The 26,973-nt window shown below is 33.8% G+C and overlaps 1 protein-coding gene across 12 annotated transcripts in view; it reads right to left on the reverse strand.

Moving 5' to 3' along the window:
- Positions 1-26,973, reverse strand: part of LOC106071594 (kinesin-like protein KIF13B) — a 325,865-nt gene that overhangs the window by 10,813 nt on the left and 288,079 nt on the right. For 2 of the 12 annotated variants that reach the window (XM_056015140.1, XM_056015142.1), the window contains 18 exons: positions 20,251-20,413; positions 19,275-19,469; positions 16,324-16,470; positions 14,963-15,088; positions 14,077-14,247; positions 13,345-13,496; positions 12,963-13,095; positions 12,028-12,271; positions 11,713-11,839; positions 11,353-11,408; positions 10,993-11,123; positions 10,200-10,424; positions 10,030-10,083; positions 9,313-9,465; positions 8,746-8,832; positions 7,595-7,627; positions 5,884-6,070; positions 671-766 (listed from right to left, as the gene is read on the reverse strand). In XM_056015140.1, coding sequence (XP_055871115.1) covers positions 671-766; positions 5,884-6,070; positions 7,595-7,627; positions 8,746-8,832; positions 9,313-9,465; positions 10,030-10,083; positions 10,200-10,424; positions 10,993-11,123; positions 11,353-11,408; positions 11,713-11,839; positions 12,028-12,271; positions 12,963-13,095; positions 13,345-13,496; positions 14,077-14,247; positions 14,963-15,088; positions 16,324-16,470; positions 19,275-19,469; positions 20,251-20,413 — 2,480 coding nt within the window. Of the gene's footprint in view, positions 1-670; positions 767-4,572; positions 4,600-5,883; positions 6,071-7,594; positions 7,628-8,745; positions 8,833-9,312; positions 9,466-10,029; positions 10,084-10,199; positions 10,425-10,992; positions 11,124-11,352; positions 11,409-11,712; positions 11,840-12,027; positions 12,272-12,962; positions 13,096-13,344; positions 13,497-14,076; positions 14,248-14,962; positions 15,089-16,323; positions 16,471-19,274; positions 19,470-20,250; positions 20,414-26,973 lie in introns of all 12 variants that reach the window. The other 10 variants (XM_056015144.1, XM_056015148.1, XM_056015145.1 and 7 more) reach the window with 10 other exon arrangements.

Below are 26,973 nucleotides of genomic sequence, written 5' to 3' on the forward strand. Positions count from 1 at the left end.
GCGCCTAAAAATTTGTCACACTTTATCATGTAAAACTGTGGTACTTATTAGGTTTAAGAATGAAGTCTCAAAATAATATCATAATTAAAATAATTTACAATATAATTATAATATAATACACACAATGCAAGACAAAAAAAAAGTCTTTCATTCATTGGATTAGATAAGATGTCAATTAATGTTTTGATTAACCACAGCAAATGCTGATTCGTATTAGCTTTTGATATAGAAAGAAACAGAAAACCTTGTAGAAGACACAGAGAAACTATTTCTTTTTCCATGAAATAATAAAAGAAGAACAATGATAGAAGCTTTCAAACTTATTTTCAATGCAACAACAGATAAGACAGACAAAAAAAAAAGAAAGAAGTTAAAATTCCAGCCCAAGACCTACAATTAAAATGAAAACCAACCAAAATACTTAATTTTTGATGTGTAAACAATAGGAAAATGTGAACCAAGGGAGAAATATCTTTCTCTAAACTAAGGAGAGGCCTAAAAAAAAAGCAAGGGAAAAAGAACAGAGAAAAGGAGCCTACACTAGGGGAGCAATGAGGGGAAGTCTTGCACAGCAGGCTAGGAACAACAAAGCTATAAAAAAAAATTCATACAAAACAAGACTTTTCTACAAACACTAAAAAAAAATGTGTTAATATTGTCAGTTACACACCATAGTACACTACAGAGCGTGAGAAATAGGTGGATGCGCTGTGGAAAGTGCCACTACCTGAGCGCAACATTGGGAGGTTCAAAAAGTTTGGTCGAGCTGAAAGGAGTCACAGAAGCAAGGCGGTGAGTTATTGAAATTAAAAAAAAAAATAAATACAAACAAAATAATTGACAAAACTGAAATGAGAATGTTTGACACACACAAGATCTCAAAATAACATGTTTTGACAAAACAAATGTATAGGCCAATGTGTTCACTTCGCAACTGAAGGACCTCCAAACATAGTCAGCTCTATTTGCTACAATCAGTGTTTCCAAAACTGTGTTCCACAAGGCATTAATAGGTGTTCCATACTGGAATCATTAACTAGTAGACCACTTGTGGATAAACGTCTCTAAAAAGTAAGCAGTGTTCCAGTAGATATTCAGAATGTGTGAACTGTTCCGTTAAGTAAAAAGTGTGGGAAACACTAAACTAGATTGTCTCAATCTAAATTTTTTTTCTAAATATTTAATTTTATTTCTTTTACTTCAGTTTATTGGTAAGTAATTAGTTGATTAGTTTTATGAGTTTGGACATTTCTTCAGTCTAAAGCACATAACACATGACCAGGCTGCCATGTTATCTTAATGAAAATCTGCTTGATCAGTTACATAAAAAAAAATGGATAGGAACCAATTTTCATATAAAGCTTGATTTTTTAAACCATGTAAATCAGAAATATTTTTTAAAGTCTAGATGTGTGGCTGAGAGGCTAAAAACCAGTGCAACACTTAACCTTTTAAGAAGGCTCTAAGCTATTTGAGATATGGGGCCCTAAACAAATCCAGATATTGTAAGTAAGTGCTATATATTTCTTGTGGGCCATAAGCTATAACATTGTATTACCTATAGGTAAATCCGGACCTGGTAAAACCTGTTAGGCAACCTATCAAGGGGTCTCAAGTACGAATCCAGACATGAGCTGAGTTGTGCTTGCTGGATGCCTAAAGGCAGTACAGAAACCTTCTCCTAGACTCCACTTCCCCAACATGTCCAGTTAAAGAGATTGGACCACTAAGCATGTGCTCTAGCATGAAAGATGTGCCATACTAATTGCACTTTAGAAGCAAGAAGAAAGGATATACTTTCAAAATCAAATGTTCTCAAGTTTTGGTGAAGGAGAGAAATGTTTCAATAAGGTTTTCAAAGGTTCCTGAGTCCAGCCAGTTAAAATTTTCTCCAAGTATATGTTTAGTTTAAATGAGTTGGCTCAAAGAAACAGAGGAGCTCAAAAACATTTGCCCCACAGACTTCTAATATTAACACAAACCAATGACTGACACAATTTGATACCAGAAATAGTTTGATGAATTTTCCTTTTTTGAGATCTTGTAAGTATCAATATTAAACAAAAAAAAAAAAAAACAAAAAAAAAAAATGATACAGGATGAACAAAAGAAATATCTAGGAACTTCAGAAAAATAAAAACAGTCGAAAACAGTGCGGGCCACTGTACATGAAACCACAATGAAGTGAAGTGACACCTAGACTGCTCTGTGAACATACACAAGCTACAATGTTGAGTGTTTTCATCTAAACCTATTATGTTTTTTTATTTCATTTCTTTGAAGTAAGACTTTTTCTTTTTTAAGATACATCAAAATAAGTAAAAAGATTAAGTAAACATTTTAAAAAATGCAAAGGTCTTGTCTTTAAAGTATTTTAGCCCTTAAAAACAAATGAAATAAATATTTGAACTAATTTAAACTTGAATAAGACATAGAAAAACAAATCCTTGTAAAAAGCCCACACAATCTGGCAACAATTAAGACAGGACACATGAAGTTGCCAGTTTGTAAAACGTCTCAAATCACAAAGGTTATTATGAGCTACAAAATGTTTGTAATATTTTCTGGTAACATAAAAATGATACATTATTTCAAACGAACTAAATAAATAGAAAAAAAAACATCTGCTGAATAAAAATAGAATAAATGCAAATTAATGTTCATTTAAACATTGAAAACATATTCTATATACAAGACATATTTTAAAGCATATTTTAAAAATGAACAAATATTATATTGAAACTGTTTACTCTCTACATCACATGTATGACATATACAGTGCTGGCCTCTTGGGAAAGGGAGTTACAGAGAAGGTTTGATGGCTGTAGAAACCAGCTTTGAAAAGGAAACTAATCATTTTTCTTATTGCTTTTCTTTTTATCTGAAATTTACCTAATCAATAAAGCAAGATTTGATTTTTTCATATACAAGAGGCAAGTACTTTTATGTTAGCAACTAGTGCTGGTACAATTCCCAGTGCAATACAAGGTATTTCATAATTTATAAACATACTTAAAATAAGTTATTTTCTACAATCAAAAGCTAATTAATTAGAATAAAATCTATTTTATTGTAGTTTGTAAAATTTTAAAATCAATAAATACAATAAATGTAAAAGAATGTAAAAAAAAAAGTTGGGAGATTTAATTATTTTTTCTATTTCTATGAGACATTGGGGAAAAAAAAAGAATGATTTTGACATTTTTTTGTTAGATATTTTCTTAGGGTTAGAGTGAGTAGAAATTTCCACAGAAATAAAGCATTTCAACATTCTTTTAAAAGGACTATCCTCTCTTAAAATTATTCACTTCAGGAGCCGGATTTAGTGCTTATACACATAGCAGTTGAACTCTATAGACACTATTCTATAAAGGTAAAATTCAGAAATTTCTTGCATTATAGATTAATAAATGTATACCTGCAGGATATGATTATCTTCTCTAGCATGAAATTCTTTAATTTATAAGATACAATCAGCTAGAATTGAGACGTAGGTTAATTTTCTAGTTGGTTCAGTTAAATTACAGTACAACAATATTGCTACAACGTAAATATAAGAACAACAAATAACAGAAAGTGACATTATTTTGTTATACAGTGATTACAAAATACATTTGATTCCTTTTTAACTAAAACTTTTGATAAAAACTTTGGCCCTAGGCAAAAGTAGCGATGGTCACAACAAAAAGAATATCACCGCAACTCCTTCAAATTGAACCAAAAATCCTTTCAACCAAATATTGTAATTAAAAAATAAAAATGATTTCCGATGTGTGAGAGTGAAGGAAGGGGAGAGCATAAGCAAAATTTTGTAAGAGGCAACAAATACCATAACCAGTGAGTGATAAAAACAAAATGACTTAAAAAGAAAGAAGCAGAAACAGGTATTAGTATGTTTACAAGTGTAAGCTGAGTTTGAAGCTTTAGCACTGGAACAGATGATGAATAAACATGACATTTAACATATGACCTGGGTGTTGATTAAATATGTCAGATAACAAAATTCAATTCATCATTTGTTTTCACAGTGTTAGCAGGAAAAAAAAAAAGAAATATTTTTTTTTTTAAAGATTCAAACAAGCATATAACAGGCTAAGTAGAAAACAGATCAAGCATAGGAGAAAAACATAGAACTACTTCTTCTACATAGATTTACTTTGACTTTATTCGTCTCTTGAATATAACAACACATTCATACACGCGTTAGAAGAAAAGGAAAAGAGAAAAAAAAGTTGCAAAGGTCGTAAGCATTCCCCGAGAACAAGATTAACATAGAAAGAAACAACAGTGCAATGGATTCAGTTCAAGCATTAACATTAAAAAAAAGAGTTAAAAGATTAGAAGTTGGGTAAAAAAAAGTGTAATATGTTGGTATTGGGTTTCACAGAAATTTGACCAATCTGAGATCTTTTGGAGCATTATTTTTGTTATGTGTTCAGGAAGGGAAAAAAAAGGTTGTATGTTGTCACATATACATATATGTGCTGAAATGAAGTGTTGAAATCAAAGCATTAAGTCGACACAAGTGTTAGGATCAAGCTGACCAATGAAAGAAAATGCAGTCAGACCTACCATGTTGCCACATAGTCCTCACAAAACCTTGAGAAATTAAATACAAACTTGATTGACAACAAATTCAATTAGAGCCCACCAAGCAATGTGATCATAAATCTACTAACTCAGGCCCTAATTTCAGGGACACAGGATGGTCCTAAATTAAAATTACTGTAAAATTACTGCTGAACATTTGACCAGCTTAAAATTTGAACAAATTAGCTAATGTATTATTTTCAAAGAAATGTTTGAAAAGTTTCTTTTATCATCTTTGTGCAACATTTTTTTTTTCCTTTACTCGAGACAGAGGTGTGAAAAAAATGGGGAAAATGGGACGAAATGGGGGTGGGTGGGAGGTGGGTGAGGATACAAAATTTAATAATCAACAACACATGGATATTCTATGCACTGTAGTACAGTTTCAATTCTGTAAATACTATTTAAGATAAAAATTATTGAAAATATTTAGATTTCTAAAATGCAAAAAGAGCCAAAATTTTAACTGGGCTTTACCAACTGAAAATGCAATAAGAAAAAAAAAAAAAAGAGAAAAAAAAAGACAGACTTGGCAAACATTTGAATCAAACACTGCATCAAACAAGCAAAAACCACAACATAATATTGATCATTGAAACATTGAAAGCAAGTAATATGTTGCTATCTTATATTAATATGTTGTTTTGTGCCTTCTTTAGATAAGTTTTATTCTTCTGTTTGGCTGCTCTATTCTCTATTTAACATTATTTTAAAAAATGTCTTATCAATTTTTGTTTGTAAAGATACTTTTCTGTCTGATATATTGAACTGAATAGAAATAAAGGAAACAATGAGGCTAATAGTGTAGCTCTAGATCTAGATCTAACATTAATCAAGGTTCACTACTCTAAATCTGTAGAATGCATTTCTTTTAAATTAAAAAGTTTCTTTGATTTATAATGTTAGATTTTGTTCAAAGAAATTAGTAGATAAAAACATTTTTTAAAAGTATTTTGGTTCAAAATTATTAGTAGCATTAGTAGTATGAATTTTTTTTTAATTTAGTAAGAAATATTTGTTTAAAAAAGTTATAAATACTTGACAACCGTATATGTCTATATATTAGATTGATGGTCTCAATGAATGATTCCAAGGACTTATATGACTACATATATCACTACTTCTGAACTAACTGCCTAGCAAATACTTAAAGCAATTGTACACTCAGCATCACATAGAAGGCTAAATCCTAAATAGTCTTACAGATTGCAAGGTCACAACAGTACAAATGTTTGACTGAGTATTTGTGGGCGGACTGTACAAAACATTTAACGACAAAAAGGGGCCACACACCTAATCCGAAGGAGTGCCGTTTTTGTTGTGACGCCACTTTGGCCAGAGCAGCAAAGGATTCATCCGCCTCAGCATTCGTCCTGAGGCGAAAAAGCTCACCGGGGAAGCTTGGAGATCTGGTGGTTGTGTTGTATATGTTTCCATCATTCAGTGACTGGGACAGGTCCTGGATGCTGTCAGCACGGAACTGAAAATATACAAAGTACAATGAATAATTCAATGAATGTACCTAGCATGACTTTCACTGTACTTTTGGTAAGCTATTTCAAATAAAAAAAAAAGGCTATTGAATAATTTGAGGATATATTTTTTTGTCAGCACCATAACAACTACTGCTAGAGGAAGTATTCTAAGACTCAGAATGAATGCAATAGTGAACAAATAAATTCAAGAGAAAAACTAAGGCAATACTTAGGAAAAGATAAAAAAAAAAGCAATCAGGCACAAGAATCAAAGCTTAAAATGTTTTATTATAATTGTGTTGCAAAGAACTGTTTTCATAGAATATAGACAGAAAATGTGACATTGAAGAAATATAAAACCACTTGTTTACATTTACTTACAAAATTACTTTGACAACAATATTTTGTTAGAAATTTGGCAATGTGAAAAAAAAGAGTATAAGATGGAACATTGTAGCTCTAAGCTAGACCCATCATCATAGTAGGCCTAAACACTGACCTGTGACGTGGCAATCTATGGTCAGGGGAGACCAATAGCTTTATCCATGACGCAGGTCTGACATAGAGACCTGTGACGTGGCAATCTATGGTCAGGGGAGGACCAATAGCTTTATCCATGACGCAGGTCTGACATACAGACCTGTGACGTGGCAATCTATGGTCAGGGGAGACCAATAGCTTTATCCATGACGCAGGTCTGACATACAGACCTGTGACGTGGCAATTAGCTATTGGGTATCCACTACCCAAAGGTGGTGACATCACAGGTCAGCGTTGAGGTCTACTATAATGATTGGTCTTGCAGTTTGTCATTTAAAAACAAAACATTCTAAAGAAACATGCAACTTCAATGAAGTTTATATATAATTTCAAACATTGCTTGCGACAACAGAATTGAAAACTAGCAAACTGTATCTCTTAATTTCAGAAACCAAATCAAAATAGGAAATAACAACTCTCTATAGTGTTCTTATGTAGTAAACTAAAGCAATACATTTTTCTACAGGTGGGCTAAAGAAAGAACTAGATTACTTCCACAACAAGACAGCCTCAACATTTAATGTGGTCACAAAATGTCAACTACTTTGCCACTGAGATTCACAACAGCATCTTATATTATTATGAGACTTAAGACTAACAAGATTGTTAGGACTTAAAAAGGTGAAGGAAAAAACTGTTAAGATTATTTTTTTCCTTTTAATAAAGACTAGCATTAAATCCAAGAATTGTTAACAAACAAACAATAAAAAACAACAACAATAACATGAACAAAACACTGCACACACAATACAATGGACAAATTTATTTAACTCAGCTTATGTTACTATCTCAAGATATAAGTATTTTATAAATAAATAAATAATATAGAATTCTTGAAGTAAAAAAAAAAACAAACAAACAACGAATAAACTAAAAAAAAAATCATATTTTCAAATTCTGATAATGAAAAAATAAAAATATTGTCAAGTTTTTAATACTTAACAATGTTCAACATATAACAAAAATGAAAACAAAAAATAAATACTTACATGATGGCTAAGTTTACTAGGGGAATAGGCAGCCTGAAGAGATAGCAAACACCCAGAACAAAGCTTTAGTTAGCCATGCAAGTCACAGGACACACACATACACACGCAAGAACTAAAATCTAAAATGCTCAACGCTAGCCTGCTACGTCTAAAACATCATGCACCAACTGGCGGCAGACAGATAAAGGTGACATTGAACTTTGAGTTCATACAGAAACACATGAAACAAAATCAATCAACAACTGTTTTTTTTTTGCTCCTAATGATTTTGCTTAAACCCAATTAATAAAGAATGAGCCAAATTTAAATTAAGAGTGTTTAAAATTTGACTTTGGCTTTTGGTGACTTTTATTTGTATAAAAAAAAACAATACTAGCTACAGATTTCTTTTTATAAAAGAAAATCGTGTTTAAAATAAAACTGAAGGTAGCTAAAAACTAAATAAGCAACTTCCAAGAGCATCAGTTTAAACTTTTGTTAATCTGCAAAGATACACAGTACCTACAACCAATGCATATATACTTCTGGTTGAGTTACAGTGTTAGAGGAGGTACAGAAAACTCAATGTTGTGTATCTTAGAAAGTTTTTAATAGTTCTACTACATTTAATGCCCTTTTCTAGAAAAGACTCTAAAGATAGTTTTTAGAGTAATGAACCAAGTTGCCTGTCGCTAAAGAGAAGTTCATTCTAAATATAGGTTGCGCATAGAATAAGCAAATAGTAACAGTAATTTCTTTCTAATTTTTAACATTAATTAATTTTCCAAGCTTAATAAGTTGTATCATTTTCTTAAAAAAGTATGGAAGTTTTTATATATTTAAATTAAACATTAGAAAGTCTACTATTGGAGACATTTTCTTGTTGTAAGATGTAAAAAGTTGAATAATATATGTGACTGATTATAATTACATTTAAAGGCATCTTCTTGAAGTAAAAATAATTATATTACTTTAACTTATATTCAATAAAATGAAATATTTGCAATAAAAATGAGAATTTTTGCAGAGGATAAATATCAATAGTCTGCATATGTAAGTACAATTCTTATTAATGTTTCTGTAGCAAATTTTAAAATGTCAGAAAAGAAGCTGATGTCTAAATTGATTTTTCTATTAATAAGACAATGTGTACCAAGTCACAACCAACCTACCTGATTTATATTGGGCACACTTGTTGTCTTGCGGAGATTGGATCCCAAACGTCCAGAATTGGCCAACATTTCTTTCACTGCAACTTCCTGTAGACAAACAAGGGAAGTAATTTTATCAGAAATTAAAACTAAGGGAATTAATTATTTTTTTTACTGGATAAAAAGAACTGAGATAATGAATTTTAAAAAAATGATTTAAAAAGGTTCCTATCTGTTAAACCTCTACATGCCCAATGGTTCCTATCTGTTAAACCTCTACATGCCCAATGGTTCCTATCTGTTAAACCTCTACATGCCCAATGGTTCCTATCTGTTAAACCTCTACATGCCCAATGGTTCCTATCTGTTAAACCTTTACATGCCCAATAGTGCAATAGTTTATTAGACTGCTTATTTATTTCTATCAAAGATGATTAATGCTAATTAACTTAGGATTTATATTGTTCTTCATTCACTTTACATAAAAAGTAAGTTTCAAAAAATAAATTAATTACTCCTAGACACATTACGAGTTGTGTTCATTGCTATAAAAAAAAAGTCTAACTCTGTACGTAGTATGAAAATAACCTGGCGTAATCTGTCAAGGGTCAGGATACTCTCCACAGCTGAAACACCTTTGATGTACTTCTCGATGTAGGTCTCTCCATCAACTGCAGACACTTCATTCTGAGAGGCAGCCATCTGGGCAAGTGTCTCCATGTCTTCCAAATCTTCTGATCCCTGTCATGTGAGGACAAAATGAGGCCATCAGTAAAAACAAGTTATCAAACAAGTTGAGTGTACTTATGTTTCTTAATAAATTACTGCTTGAACTGAGACTCTTCAAAAGTTAAAATTATTATTTCATCAAATTTTGCTGTGCCAGGGTTTCTAACCCAGAAAAAGAAAGATAACTCCAAATAAACTATAAAAAGAAAGAGATCCTTATTAGACAAGAGTGCATGAGATTTATGTGTTTTGATTGACATGCTTCAGTTTTATGTGTTTTGTTTGACATGCTTAGAATGTTCATTCAGACTTGAAGATAATCTACTTCCTAGTCCAAACCTCCTGCAGTACGACAGGGGATGGCTGCGGGCAGGGCAGAGTATGAACCCAGAACCATCAAGACAACTGAACAACAGTCCAGCACGCATATCGCATGACCAGGCAGCCATCCTATGAGTGCAGGGAGGGGGAGAACTTAATGAAGCTCTAAAGTATTTTAAAATAAAAAAGGTTAAAAATTAAATTTGTTTTTTTTTTAATTTGGAGATTAACAAAAAACTAGAGACCAATTATTACCTTGGGCATGTTGGAAACAACTTCATAGATAACTCCACTGGCAGTCAGACAATCCTGTTAAACAAAGAAATGTTTTTTTAAGACTACTTCGGAAACATGCAATATAGACATCTTTTTTTAAAAGAAACATATGTTTTTTCTAAAACACTGTTGTATAAAAAAGGACTCACAGCTCCAACAATCCTGTTCTTCAGCATGTTAGTAAATGAGGAGAGTCCTTGTTTCTTGTATATGTTAATGCAGACTCGCTTCCTCAGGACAAGCTCGATTGCTGCTGGATGGCTGAGGCGCACCACTGCCTTGAGGATCATGTACACACGCTCATTGGCTGGAGTGATTCGATTCAAGTGCACAGAATCATGCAGTGATGAGTCCCATGAGGCAAAAGCACAAACCTGCAAGTAGGAAAAACAAATACTGAAATCAAAGTCTAGTTTGGGAAATTTGTTGACGCAATTAAAACAAACTAAGAGAAAAATAGTCATGTCATTATAACGAACTAAGAGTCTTTATAAGTTAAATACAAAAGCTAGTTTACTTTATATGATTGCCTAGAAATAGTTATGCTCCTAAGGTGATTGAATAACTAGTCTACAACACATCTTTTAAGGACACAAAAGTTACCAGATAGTTAGAAAATTTAATCCCCATTCATGGGATGATTAGGAACACCATTTAAAGACTACAATATAGTAGCTCGCTAAGACCTTCCTTCAATGAACAGTACCAGGAAAAAGAAGAAGAGACAGACAGACAGATGGGAGGACAACATAAAAGAATGGACGGGCCTGCCATTGAAAAAGGTTCTAACTAAGGCAAATGACAGAAAAAAATGGAAAAAGACAGTCGACGAATCTTGCATGATGCCTCAACGGTCTAATAGACTAAGGGATAGGTAAAGGTAACTATATAAAAATTGACCAAATGGTCATTATTAAAGATACATGAAGATGTTCTACATACTGTGTCTTTGTCAGTGTAGCTCTTGATTATGGGTAGCTGGACGTAATCTGTACTGTGTTCTTTGGGCAAGATGGAGTTGATACCCACTGCCTGTAGACCTTCTTTGGCATTGGGGGCACTCATGTCATCAGCTGAGAGAAAATACACAGTACAATCAAAATCATGGACTATTAAAAGTCAGTCAAATCAACATTTAATTAGACAAACACTGTCTGCTTCCTTTCTGTAGAAACATCTAAAAAAAAATGAACTTGTTAACACATAAAGCAGAAAAAGTTTTTCAAACTTCTAAACCTAGAAAAAAAAAAACTGCTTTTTTTTTGGTTAAGTTGATACATTATCTTTAAATTATTTACTTACCATTGAGATCTAAAAATAACACCGGGGTATGTTCTTCAAGATTGGCAGGTGGCAGCCTAGACAAAGATCATAAATAAAATAATTTGTTAAAATTACCCATAAAACATTTTTATATATTTTTAACACATTGAAGGAAAGAAAAATTTAAATGTTTCTACTCTAAATTGTACAATGGTTATCTGTAATTATTTTACTTAGCCCATCAATTTTATAGTTTTTTCTTTTTTAAATTAATTTGACTGCTGCAAAAAATAAGCTGATATGCTTGAATAACATAAGTGCCAAAAAAAAACAACATTATTGACTTTTAAATACTAAGAAAATGAACACAGGCAAGTACAAATTAATAAATCAAATTACCAATCAGCTGGGGCTCCTGGTATATTACTTCCAGGGGAGGGAACTAGGACAGCATTCCTTTCTTCAGTCAGACAGACCCACTGTTCAATTAATGCCCTTTCTCTTTCAGAATCAGCTTCTGACTTGTCTACTTGGGAAAAAAAAGTTCATCAAACCATTACTTTGTGTTACTAAGATTGTTCAAAACATTTTATAAAAAACAGCGCATCAACTAATACCATAATGTTGTAATATTCTGCGATTACTCTTATGTTTTAAGATTGTTATCTAAACTGAACTATGGAAGTAATCATTGCCTAAATCTCTGAGCCTCACCTTGTTTATTGATGAGTTTCTGAATTTGCTCGTCCAGGTATTTCTTGCGTCTAGCCAAAGCTTTGGACCAATGGTCTCTCAGAACTGTCAGGTCCTCTTCTTGGTACGAGTCCAGCCCTTTCTGCAGACGAGATCTGACACATACGCAGCCAATAGCAAGAGATGTAATTGATTCACAGATGAGTGGGAGAGTCCCTGAATTAGCAACTGGCCGAACTCGAACCAACACTCGCCTTGAATGGCCCTGAAAAAATAAAAGAAATGATTTAGTATATAATTTAGGTTCCAGATGGGTGTCATAATACATTTTTCTGTTTAGAGGGTTAATTCAAGGTAAACAAAGTGTCAATATGGTTTTAACTACATTTGTCAAAGTCTCTCAGAAAAGAGAAAATTTTCACCACCTCATTTACCCTGGGCTATAGTCTAACATCAGGGGTGCAGTAGTGGCTGAGTGGTTAAGCGCTTGGCTTCTGAACCTGGGGGCCTGGGTTCGAATCTCAGTGAAGACTAAGATTTGGAATATCAAGATTTTTAGGGCACTCCTGAGTCCACCCAACTCTAATGGGTACCTGACTTAAGTTGGGGAAGTAAAGGCGATTGGTCATTGTGCTGGCCACATGGTAACCGTGCTTGTTAACCAGTGGCCAAAGAAACAGATGACCTTAACATCATCTGCAGTATAGATCGCAAGGGTCTGAAAGGGGGACTTTATTTTTTACTTTACTTTAGTCAAACATCAGTACAGAAATATCAGAACAAGATTTCAAGCAACAAGTCTATTTGGAAATTAAACCAAATACTAAGAAGACCTTAAAAATAAGAAGCTTTCACTAAAAAAACAAAAACAAAATTTTATTGTAAGTTATACCATGCAAGGTAACTAATAATCTGTATGATAACTTATGCTTGAAATGAATCAGCCTAGCACTCACTTGTCTTAACTGCATGACACCAGCACAGGGAACATCATTCTTGGGTGTAACCTCCACAGCTGTGTAGTCTCCCTGGTCATTGAGTTCATGAATCTCTGCCCAGAATTCAATCTTCCTCATCACTTCATTCCACCTGGTGGACACAATGGAAATGTTAAACTAGCCGACAAAACATTTTCAAATACAAAGACAAAGCAAAACTTTATTCTTACAGTATCACAGTTTACTATGAATGAGATTATTTATTATATACTGATAATTCTTACAAATGACTTCTTTAAAGAAGACAGCTCATGTAAATAATTGCAAGCATGAATTGTAAATCAGAACATATTACATAATGAGATTGATTAGATTGTCTACAGATAGTCCAGGTCCTCACCTGTCTGCAACAGATCTAGACTTGGCCTGAGCTGCATCACTCATGACAAGATCTTTACCAAATCCCTGACTCCTGTGGCCCCAGACTTCGATAGACAGGGCCCCATCTGCACAATGCTCCATGAATTCCTCTGTGATAGGTACCCTAAATAACTGCACAGACAAACACAATTTAAAATACAGTAGAATAATAACAAATTTAGTCAGTACACTTCAAAACAGCTTACAAGTTCAATCATTATTAGATTTTTTTGAGAAAATAGAAAATTTACTTTATAAGACCAGAAAATCTGTAGTAAATCTGTGATGCATGGCTAAAGGCAAATCTCAGAAGTGAATATTTGATTTATTGCTAAAGCCAATTTTCTGAGAAACTACTGTTATGATGTATATTGCTAAAGACAAATCTAACTAGTGAATCAATGATACATGACTAAAGAAGCATCTGACTAGTGAATCAATGATAAATGACTTAAGACACATCAGACTAGTGAATCAATGATATATGACTAAACACACATTTGACTAGTGAATCAATATTTGACTAAAGACAAAACTGACTAGTGAATCAATGATATATGACTAAACACACATTTGACTAGTGAATCAATATTTGACTAAAGACACACTTGACTAGTGAATCAATGATATATGACTAAACACACATTTGACTAGTGAATCAATATTTGACTAAAGACAAAACTGACTAGTGAATCTATGATATATGACAAACCTTTTCATGATTGAAAACAAAGTTCACAGTGTGATCATCTTTCCTGCTGACAGTATCAGGGTTGATGTAAGGGGGAACAACACAGGGCTCAGACTCCCCCCAGAAGGAATATTGGCAGAAAACAAAGTTGGAGAGAGCAAGGGGCAGACCTCTGGCTTCTTTGATACAAACCTGGGAAATAGAAAGAAATACTATGGAAAACAAAGATCAGAATAAAAAGAATTTGTTACATGAAACTATTAATGCTACCGAAGTTAAAGAAACAACAACAGAAAAATAAAACATGATTCCATGTTTACATAGAACAATAAAAACATAAGTATAAACATACAAATCTTAGACAAAATAATCCATAAATAGAACAAAAGAATCCATAAATATAACAACATAATTTATGAATACAATGTATATATAATTTATTTATATACACAAAGTAGAAAGAGGAACTTCTTGCTAAAAGTGATTTAGAAAGTTGCTCATTCTATGTCACAAAACATCAGGAAGGGTTTGATGCTTGGGTCATTTTGTTAACTTTTCATCCACATAGCGAAGGAGAAGTTAACAATTCAATTCAGATTTTCAAAAAAAACGATAAAACATAAACAAGTTTTGTGAACTAGCTTGCTATTTTAGAAATCATGTTACTAGAGAACAACAAAAAAATGCAGTTATTTTTAATTTCCTAATTCAATTATGTCTGAGACATATTCATCCAAACAAAAAAAAAAACAAAAAAAACAACAACAGGGTCATTCACCAGCTGTTAGAATGTCAAGATGTCAGGTTTGAACAGAAATTTAATTTTGAGAAACTGACAGATGTGACAAACAAATACATCATGTTTACGTCCTGAAACCAGGCCAAGAAGGAAAAAAAGAAAACTTACATTAATGAGGAGTGGGGCGCCCATGGGAACGTTGTTGTCATCATAGTTGTCAGCTGTCATGTCCACGTAACGATCCAAGACAGCGCCACCCAGTTTGGAGATTTCAATGTGAAGTTTGCCAGCAACCTGAGAAATAAATAACCAAAAGAGATTTGAAAGCAAGAAGCAGAAAAAAAAAAAAAACAATAGGAAAGATAAATATCACATTGTGGGGACAGGTTTTTGGCTTTTATTGTAACTGTCCTTTCATTTCTCTCTTCCAATGTTAATATGATCTCATGAATATACATTAGATTTAAGAGTGCACGTAACAAATGGACGTAATCATCTTCTTTTTGGAAGTAACGTCTGTACTATATAAAAATCATATGATTATTAAGTTAAATTACTAAAAGAAGATTTTATATTCGGGCCAAGTTGTCCAGATAAAAAATAAATAAAGATATTTACCAAAGCTATCAAATGAATGTTAATTAAAACAACGAGGGCAGGTTAAAATTTTCATTAATGAAGCATCTATCTGTTCAATGTCCATAACAAAAGATAAAAAAATTGCTTACATGAAAGTAAGTGTTTGAATCTGATTTGTTTTGAATGGTACAAAGATTGGACAAACAAACAGTTAGTTTTTAGAGTAAGCCAAGTCACAGAGGGTGTCTCCCATAACCAGCTGTTGTAGCTCATACAAACACAAACAACTAAACAAAACAAAAACAGACGAACTATAAACTACCACTCATATGTAACTTTTCTTGATGGTAAGATAGACATAACAATACATCACATCTTATGACCACTCATATGTAACTTTTCTTGATGGTAAGATAGACATAACAATACATCACATCTTATGACCACTCATATGTAACTTTTCTTGATGGTAAGATAGACTTAACAATACATCACATCTTATGACCACTCATATGTAACTTTTCTTGATGGTAAGATAGACATAACAATACATCACATCTTATGACCACTCATATGTAACTCTTCTTGATGGTAAGATAGACATAACAATACATCACATCTTATGACCACTCATATGTAACTTTTCTTGATGGTAAGATAGACATAACAATACATCACATCTTATGACCACTCATATGTAACTTTTCTTGATGGTAAGATAGACTTAACAATACATCACATCTTATGACCACTCATATGTAACTTTTCTTGATGGTAAGATAGACATAACAATACATCACATCTTATGACCACTCATATGTAACTCTTCTTGATGGTAAGATAGACATAACAATACATCACATCTTATGACCACTCATATGTAACTCTTCTTGATGGTAAGATAGACATAACAATATATCATATATTCCCTAAAGACTGCTAAGACTTACCTCGCCCTGTTGGCTGATGATGGGGACATGGTAGTCCAGCTTGACATCATGAAAAAGACACTCCAGGAAGATGTTAGCCACTCCAATCAGGTTGTGGTTCTCCTGTGATTCATAGAATGGGTCGCCAACTGTGGGTGGACCAGTGTCCTGTAACATGAACACATCATGGTTTGATTCAGTATCCTAAAATTGTTCATATGTTATCTTTCCGCTCATTTAAAACAAAATTGTATTGTATTGTATTAATGTATCTAACTAAACATTCTAAGTAAAAATATTTAAAATATGTGTTTTATAACTTAAATTTACAACTTGTCTGCAACAACATACATTTCCATATATTAGCAGTTTCTTAAAACCAACACCTAAAAATAAGCTAGCTTGTCAGAAAAAAGAAATCTACTTGTTAAATGAAAATATTTTCTTTTCAAGTATTGATTATTTTTTTTTTTAATTAATAACTTAGATTAAGTATATAAAACTCTAAAAAAAACTAAAACAATTACAAACAGAGATAACAGATTGGCCTAATTACGTTCATAAAAGTTTGAAAAAAACAAACAGAAAAACTAAAAATGTGTATTCAATAAACATTGCACATAATTAAAAAATAATAATAAAAGAAAAAGAATGGCAATAAAATGTCCTTTTGGAAATGATTCCTTCATTAGTTCTTTCCTTTGAGTGAATTACATTTCAAATTAAAATGTTTTTAGCATTCCTCATGGCACAGAAATGTCATTTAAACAAATTAGATCAAATAAAAACTTTATGAAAAAATGTGAAATGTATCCACAAAGGGAAACAGAGATATATTAATATAAATTGAGACTGCCAGACATAAAGAGTACCTTTTTTTTTAAATATAAAAAAAATAATTATAAAAGCAAAACCTTAATATGCTAACATCAAACACCAAACTTACATATTTTAGACATATTCAGTCAAACCTCATATCAACCTTTAATTTGCTTGTTAAAAAGAAAATTCAGTGAGGAACTGGAGATAATAAAACCAGATCTGTCCTAAGTACGGGGACATGGTAGTCCAAGAATTTTTTTTTTCTGTTATAATTACTTCCAATGCTAGTTATAAGAAAAGTTTCATGTGCACATACAGCAAGGATACACATAGAAAGAACTTGTTCCTGGCCAACATTAAGCCTGGACTTTGGATATACTTAGAAAGAACTTGTTGCTGGCCAACATTAAGCCTGGACTTTGGATATACTTAGAAAGAGCTTGTTGCTGGCCAACATTAAGCCTGGACTTTGGATATACTTAGAAAGAACATGTTCCTGGCCAACATTAAGCCTGGACTTTGGATATACTTAGAAAGAACTTGTTGCTGGCCAACATTAAGCCTGGACTTTGGATATACTTAGAAAGAACTTGTTGCTGGCCAACATAAGCCTGGACTTTGGATATACTTAGAAAGAACTTGTTGCTGGCCAACATTAAGCCTGGACTTTGGATATACTTAGAAAGAACTTGTTCCTGGCCAACATAAGCCTGGACTTTGGATATACTTAGAAAGAACTTGTTGCTGGCCAACATAAGCCTGGACTTTGGATATACTTAGAAAGAACTTGTTGCTGGCCAACATAAGCCTGGACTTTGGATATACTTAGAAAGAACTTGTTCCTGGCCAACATTAAGCCTGGACTTTGAATATACTTAGAAAGAACTTGTTGCTGGTCAACATTAAGCCTGGACTTTGGATATACTTAGAAAGAACTTGTTCCTGGCCAACATTAAGCCTGGACTTTGGATATACTTAGAAAGAACTTGTTGCTGGCCAACATTAAGACTGGACTTTGGATATACTTAGAAAGAACATGTCGCTTGCCCACATAGAGACTGGACTTTGGATACACTTAGAACTTGTTGCTTGTTCAAGGCAAATTAAAACTAATGAGGTATGACAGTATGAAAAAAAAAAAAAACCAGTGGCAAGATGATAGCAGAACTAATAACAAGTGAACACTGAAACATGGTTACAATGTAAAGCTTATGTCTATGTACACTATACAGAGACAGAATCAAAGACATTACCTTCACAATATCATCTTGACAATCATAAGCTAATCAGCTTATTGTTAAAGAAGAAAAATATATTTTTAAAGAAATTAAGATCTTAAATATTTTTTTAAAGTGGAGCTGGTGAACTTTTCAAATGCATTTTCAGAATTTAAACTTCTTTTTTTTCTTTTGATGTAAATGTATTTTAAAAAGAGTTGTTTTTTGTTTTTTTTCATGTGGACAGTAATAAGTATTTTTTAAAGCAATTAAATATTGCTATAGGGCTTTCTTCAAATATAGTCTTTATTACCTTGTGTTTTTTTATTTCTAAATATGTTTAAAATAGAAGTATCTAATGCTAACTGTCTAGCCATCTTTTAATCTAATCCATTGAGCCAGAATATTTCAATTGTGCACATTTGCTGTTTCTTTCAGGCAACATTAACTGTTGGAACAAACAGTTTACCTGGTACCTAAGAAACGAGATACTAGATTTGTGTCTGTGTTTTTCTGCATATTTGTTTTAAAGCCTTTAATACCAACTTTATGATGTTTACCAACCTCCTTTATACCGAATAAAATAAACATAAAATTTGTCACACTCTAGGGCTCATGCCACTGCTATGAACATTTAACTTTTTCATGTTGTTATTATTTTATTTTTTGCTAACGTAGTCATTAAAAACATTTAACATGTATAGTTTTATAAAAAAAAAAGACAGCCAGGTCATGAAGTTATATCTACTGTAAATGACACAGAAGTATTTTAACATTTGGCCAATGTTAAGATATCATTGTCTTTAGTTATCTGCACAAACTTTTTGAGATCATCTATAATTAAGAGAAAACAAAACATGTTCTCAGCAGCTGCAAGCCCTGTGTGTAATAGTGCATAAACTAAAGGAGACAACAAACATGCAAAGCACAAACCCCAGAAAGAATGGAACAATCAGAGTCTTCTGTGAAAGATTCCTCTACCATCATGGATCCACCGCTGGCTTTGCGTTCCTCGTACATCTCCCGCATGTCGATCACCTTATTCTCCAACTTCTCCAGTGACCAGATCTGGCTACTGCGATTTTTCCTCTTCACAAGGATGGCTGGCTCACTAACAAAAGCACCTCTCTGAAAGGTAAAAAGAAGATAACATTATAAACTTGCTGTTTGCTTTTTATTTATTCAATTAGTTGATTTAATAAAAAAAAAATTGCTCTTGTTATAGGGCACATCTTATAGCAAGCTCAATGCACTCTAGTCCAATCTCTTTTGTGAACTATTGAAGGGAGGGTATACCTGGGAGAGGATTCCTGTGCTACATTTGCATGTGCTCATCAAACACATATCAGAACTTGTTAAGAAGTAAACTGGTTTAGGCCACACAATGGCATGTTTATATGGAAGATTACAGGATTACATGATAAAACCACTTGGTCATCAAAGTTTCATGACTTAAGAACCATATTCTACTACACTTGTGTGATATATCAGTTTTAATTAAAAGTGTTTGAGAAGATTTTAGTATAAACCATTTCAATTTAAACATTTAAATATCTCCTTAAAAATAAAGCAACTAGGGGCCTACTATAAGACAACAAAATATAACTGGTGGATAAACAGCATGAAATGACATGTAGAAATGTCATGGATTCTAAAACTTGGTCAATTACAACACTTTGGTGCCCCAAAATAAAAGAGGCCTGAAATGATTACAGAAGTACAAATACAGAAAAGTAAATTAGGATAAATTATAATTTTTATTTTAAAATAGTAGAAACAGAATATTAACTATAACAACATACTAAATAGACAGTTTGGTTACTACTTGAATGTACTGATCCTTCCCGAACAATCCATTTCTTTTTTTCAAAAAAGACAACAAAAAAATATGACAAGAAGTGGGACCTACCCTTCTGTTTGGGCTGAGATTAGAGGCTGGAATTTGAAGTGTCACATGGAACTCTGTCAGTTTGCCCATCTCTTGGGCCAGAATGTTGGCCTCTCTGACCAGGGCATTGGCCTTGACAACTTCCTCCCTTAGTTTGATCAAACTTTGCTTAAACATCGTGTCTCTGGGGCAAAAAGAAAGAAAACAAATATAAATAAATGCACATATAACAATGTCTGCTCTAATACTCAGAGAAACGTTTTATATAAATATATATATATGAACGAATAAGGTAAAGTATTCTTTTCCCCTTCATAACCTATATGCACTTGATTACATTTAGGACTATAGTCTATATGTTTAGGCCTAGAACCCGCTCAACACAAATAATAAATATAGGTTCATTCAAGACAATTATTAGGCAATCAGCCAACTTATAAAATGAGAAGATTTCCAAAACAAATCTGGCCAATAAAGTCGTCTGCAGTTGTACCAAATGGAACGATAACTGGCCAGTTTGGATCTAATGGTGTGTGCTGTTTATTTCCCAAGGGTGAAGTCACCATGTTTTAAAAGCTACAGGCCACGAGTACAGCAGCATGGGTGACAAAGGAAAATAGAAACAAAAAAAGCAGAAATTGTATTTTGCCAAGGACGAAATCGTTTCAGTCCTTTAAAAAATAAAGGATGCCTGTGTAACTCAGATTCTATAAACAAAGTCTTGCCACGTTTGCTGGCTCAGTAATAACAGTAATACTCCATCTAAATAGGAATCATTTTAAGACCAGGCACTAGGTCACTAGGCACTATATATTATAAATTAGGTGAAAGTTACAATGGCCGTGATGTTGCGAGCTTTCACATTGTGGACATAAACGTCCAGGTTTCGAGACCCATAACCGCACTCTTATCCTGTCACTCATACAATATCCACGATGTAGCGCTGCTCAGTGCGGCAGACGTGAGTAACAACTAACAGTAGAAGTAAACAAAAAAAAACACGATAATCTACCATAGAATCTTCAAGATCCGTCTCAGTCCTCGAGCTGTGACTTTATTTCCATTCCGTTCTCTTCTCCCTTTACTATTTTAACTGTGAATAGACCTTGATTTTAATGATATGACTGTATAGAATTTGGCCTTTGTTGTTTAGAGAGAGAGAGTAGTCCTTAAGGGACTGCAGGCACGACATGGCCTAAATTGTGCCGATGTGCCTCAAATCAAAAATCAAATCAAATCATCTCTTCTCCCCATATTGTACCAATGCACAAAGAGAAGTTTTCTTTGTTGGAAGCGTTGCTGTATGAGTTACTGAACTTTCTCTACTTATTATCAGTACGCGACGAATCAACATGCTGGATCCGAACTGAGCACTTCCTTCCAATTGTAACCAGTTTCTTTATAAACTATAACAACAGCTCTGAATACATTCCACGTTACTTAGTCTCGACTTCAAAACAATTACTTCACAACACATTTCCATATGGATCAATAAAGCAGTCTTAGTCTTAGTTAAGGCAGTTTTATACACAACACTAGAAATACAATTGAACAAATCTTGGATTAAACCTAAACCTAATAACCAACGCTGCTGCGAGAGATAGTAGCCTACTCATGTTTGGGGAGCTTTTATCTATCCGAGGTGGAACCCAGGGGCGGAGACAAGTATGATTTTTTTTTACGTGGGTGAGTACATTTAGTAAAATGGTTTTATTTTGCAACTTATGTCGATCTAGATAAGCTTTATTATATTCTCACGAAAAAACAACAAAGCACAAAAACAACAAACAAATGTCGACATTGTGGGCTCGCCCTTACCATATATTTAGACACTTAAAATCTTCCATGTCGTTGCCTTTTTAGGATGATTCGGGCAATCGATTCCATGCTCTAGTAGCACTAGGGAAGAAAGAGCCCTAGTACAAATTTGTCCCAGCATATGGAATAAAGAAAAGCGCCTTTATCTTTATCTCTTTTATTATATTTTGTTTTTGTATTTGTAAATTGTGGTACAGTAATTTAAGTAGTATTGTCACTATATTGTTATCTCTTTTATTCTTAAGGGCATCTAAATTTAGAGATTTTACTAAAAGTGTTACTTCAATCGTATGTATAGCCTATATACGTTTGTTAGGCCTAAACCTCACAGCTCTAGTTTGCGTCTGTTCTTTAGTTGAGTGGTCCCAAAGTGCCAACAGGACAAAATATCCTAATATTGGCCTAACCATGATTAAATGATAACAATGCTGGATATGCGTTCTTTCCATTCTGTAGGCCTAATACCTGATATTAGTTAGCTCCCATCAATACAACCTCCATTTCGGTACCCCACTACTGAAATCAACGCCACTGAACAATTTGTTTTTACTTGCTGCCACGGGAAGTGACACCCGTGCTTTCTCTTTCCACCAAAATAAGACAGGCTGGCGTGGTAAGAGTTAAAGATGTGCCAAGTAATCGAGGTGTCTCGAGAGATCTCAGCGCCATCTTGCGTCAGAGACAATTAGCGCGCTAGCTAAGGTCCGTGGGTAAAAGAGGGGTCCCTGGATGTGGTAGGAACGTGTGGGTGCGTGATCAAGGGGGGAGGGACTTAGTGCGCACCGCGTCTGCGCAGACGACACCATCTTCGGTAACCACCCAAGGGAAGTAATTTGATTTGAACGCCATCAAGATTACAGGCCCTGGCCAAGCCCCTCCCTCCACAAAACGGAGCTAAATCTAAACGAACTCAAACTTGTATTGCACCATTTTCTCTCCCCCCCCCCCCCACCTTACACTTACTATTTCCACATTAATTATACTGATAAACATTGTGGTCGACACGTGAAACCAGAAAGTTCTAAACCTTGCAATGACCGCTTTACAAACAAATAGGCAGCGTTGGATAGAGAGGATAGCACGGTGTACACAAATATCACACACAATTATCAACAGTAGCTTTACCTAAGTTAACCAGGGCTTAGACTTTAAACTCACACTTTGATCAACAGTAGCTATACCAAAGCTAACCACAGCTTAGACTTTGTATCAACCAGAAATGGAATAGAGAAAGAGATGCCAAGGCATAGAACAATTATCCCTTGGGTGGCTGCCTTGCCGAGTGGTATGCGCTCTGGAATGTCGTCTTTATGACTCGGGGTTCGAACCTTGCCTGCCACCATCCCCCGGGAGATTCGGTCAAGGAAGTTCAGCCCTGAACATCCGAAACAAACAAAGTGTAAGACTTTTTTATATTTAATTTTCCCAAGCAGATCGACCATATCATTAACATAGAAAATAAAAGAATACATTCGCGACATTTTGACTTTATTTCTTCAGAGTTGTAAGCACACAGCATAAAGAAATCAGTCAAATTATAAAAGTAAACAATCATCAAATAGAAACAGTCAAATGGTCGACGTGGAGCTGTTGGATAGTGACCCACCAGAGAAAACCTGGATCCCCAGGGGTACACCGGCAATCACTTGAACTGTCACTGCGTTATATCATGGGGAAATATCTAGTGAGTTGTCTTTGGAATAACCTCTCAGTACAGACGTGGATCTATGGACCTTGTTGTTGACTCAACTTGAATCTTTCTTCATTTGAGGGTGAGAAGAACAGTAACTGAAAAGTATTGTTCTAGAGGATTTGAACAAAAGACCATCACGACATTGCAGAAAAGAGGTCTTGCTGGTTGGTTTAAACAACGGGACTTTTAGTGAAAATGTTTTGATCAAGTTTAATGAATTTTTTATGATTTTAAAAGAAATGTGCCCTTTGGAACGCAACCTTATTTTTCTTTTAATTATATGAACTCACTTTCTCTGTCTCTCAGGTACAAATTTTGAACACGTTATTTCTTCCACTTCTCACTTTCCGATCAAGTTGAAACTTTGCACATTTATTAATTCTTCCTAACAAAATAAGAATCAATTAAAAAAAAACAACAAATAATCAATAAATTAATGGTAGTTATCTAATTCTGTTAGATATAGAAAGAAAAACAAATCTTACAGTATTGAGATACCAAACTAAAATGTGCAGTTATTTCCATTATATATATAAGCTTTTTTTTTTTTTTTTTGCATGATTTCGGTGTATTCTTATACTATTCACTTTTTTAGTTTTTTTTCCGAGTGAATTGTTGATTGATTAGACTTAGAGAATAGTGAGACAATACAATCTAAATGTATCGATACGTTACTAAAACAAATGGACACGATCTGATAGTTTTCTTTATTGCTTTTTCCTGTGTTCATACACCCTAGCATCTAACCTTTCTTTTTTTTTTCTCTGCCCACGCCACGTGACAAAACCAAGTGAGATTCTGAAGATAATGAATAATATCAGTTACTATACCAGTGTTTTGAGTCAAGTACTCTTGAATTGATAACTAGATTACTCGTGTCCAATTACAATCCAGTCGATGGTCATTTTTATCAACGCGGCCAGACTTCCACTTACATATCGATTCCTTACCTTATAAGGGAGAAGGGCGGCGCATTGGACAGCCCCCCTCCCCCAATACCCCCCCCCACACCCGCGGAGGTCCATTAACGGACTGTCGCGTGTGTGGTCAGAAGTCAAGACTTAGAGTGAGACAAGAAATAGTATCCCCCCCCCCCCAGTGAGGAGGTACTTGATAAAAAAAAAAAAGAAAGGTTAGCTAATTGGATCAGTTAATTAGTCGTATTATAGGAGATAAGGGGAGGTATTGTTTTAGAGTGTCGTTAAGAGTCAGGTCTACATCACCAGCGAGACATAGTAGAATGGTTCCTGAGTGTCTGACGAGAGCGGGGAACCGCCGCAAGACACGAAACTGGAAAAGGTTAAACATGGGAAGAGGATGTACACTTGGAACGGTGCAGAAGAGAAGGTCTGTGAGTAGAGTAGTTTATAAGAACATAACATTATACTTTTAGTGGTTCATATACTCTGATTTCACTATATTCTAGTTCTTGAATCATATTTTTTTTAAAAACATAGGTGTATTAAATTTAAAACATTGTTATAGATAACTAGAGACTAAGAATTCTCTATCATTGAAAATGATGCAGTTCAAACATTCCTTGTCAAACTATTTAAAGGAAACAGTATACTGATTATCTTCTTATCTTATATAATACAGACGTTACTTCAAAAAAAGAAGATGATTACGTCCTACGCATCATGCATTCAGTCATACATATTAACCAATGACTGCTGTACAAAAAGAGTGTACCAAATCTTTTTATTATTGCAATGAATTAAACTCGTAAGTTTCTCTTTCATTACACACAGTATTGGCATTGTAGTTTCTAAGACTATGACGAGTAACCTATTGAGATTAAAGATAGATTCAAAAAAAAAAAAAAAAGAAAAGAAAAGCAAATAAGATAAGTAAGAGATGAGAAAAAAAAAAGTGTGACAGAGTGGTGATAAATCAGCTGGTCAGGTTTCCAAAATGACTCATAAAAAAAAAGCTCGGGCCGAAGAATAAGCTCAGTGTCGCCCTCGGGCAACGGCGAAAACATCTTCATTATAAACCAAGGGTGTTTCATGTTAGGCCACTGGACATCATTAGAGGCTGAAAGATATAGACCTCGTTTCAGTATCAGACCAAGTGTTGATTTAAAGTGGGAAAAATATACAGCCTACAGGGCAGTACTGGGCACTTCTTCTCTCGGAGAAGTCAATTAACGAAAACTCTTTAAATAGTAGACAACTAATCAATTAAAAAAAAATGTATTGTAATAACAACTTGAAATGTCACACCTGACACTTTAAAACCTTATTCATTCCATCTTTTTACCGACCAACTTCAAAGCTTCCATTCCCATCCATGTAGAAAGTAAAATGGTAATGCAGACAAACAATTGAAAAGAATTCAATAAAAATTTGAGAGAAAGATAAAATAACATAAAATTTATTTTCATGAAATTTTTTTTTTTTTAAATTTCAACCCAGATTTTTCCAATGCTTCAGTTTTCCAATCTATAAAAAAAAAAAGTCCCTTGAAGTAGATCGGTAGTAGCGCGGGAAACAAATTCGAGCCACTTATCACCATTATTGATCAGGTTCATTACTGGAGACAGAAACGTCTCTGAGAATAGATCTTCACTGTGGCAGCTCTGATCTATTGTGGGGAGATGAAAGTTTGCTAACTCTTCAACTAATTCTGTGCATTAGATATTTCCTTTAACACTTTAACACAGGGCATTTAACACATTTTCCGTTACCACTGTAAGAAATAGTAACAAACATATACATTTTCGGTTACCGTCGAAATAAAATAGTGACAGGCCTGCATAAGCCTAATTGTTTTGTTCTTTCTTTTTGGTATGGACTTATAGCAAATAAAGTATGTATGCCAGGACTACAACGATGGTATCGTTATTTTCCCAGTCAAACCAGTGTCTCCATCAGCACGCCAATCTCAGAGACAGACACAACAAACCACGATTTCTGTCCGACGTGTAATTCATCGCTCGTTACGTTCCTAAGGCTTCTTCATCATTAGACTGTGACTGGGCTTCTTCTTACAATAAGCTGAACGACATTCTCAAACATTCAGGGATCTCTTAAATCTGTTACTACTTTACACCCTTTTTGTATCCATATTTCATCTCACAAGCAGACAGGATGGACAGAGCTGGACTTTCGTACACGTCTAAAATAGATGGTCAACAGTCTGAGCTTTATTTTAAAAAGGAAGAAGAAGGAAAAGGGGAAGAAGGGGCGGGGCTCTCTTTTTAGTAAACAATTTTTTTTCTACAATAAAAG

This window comes from Biomphalaria glabrata, chromosome 17, assembly GCF_947242115.1.
Source record: "Biomphalaria glabrata chromosome 17, xgBioGlab47.1, whole genome shotgun sequence".
NCBI classification, from domain to species: Eukaryota; Metazoa; Mollusca; class Gastropoda; family Planorbidae; genus Biomphalaria; species Biomphalaria glabrata.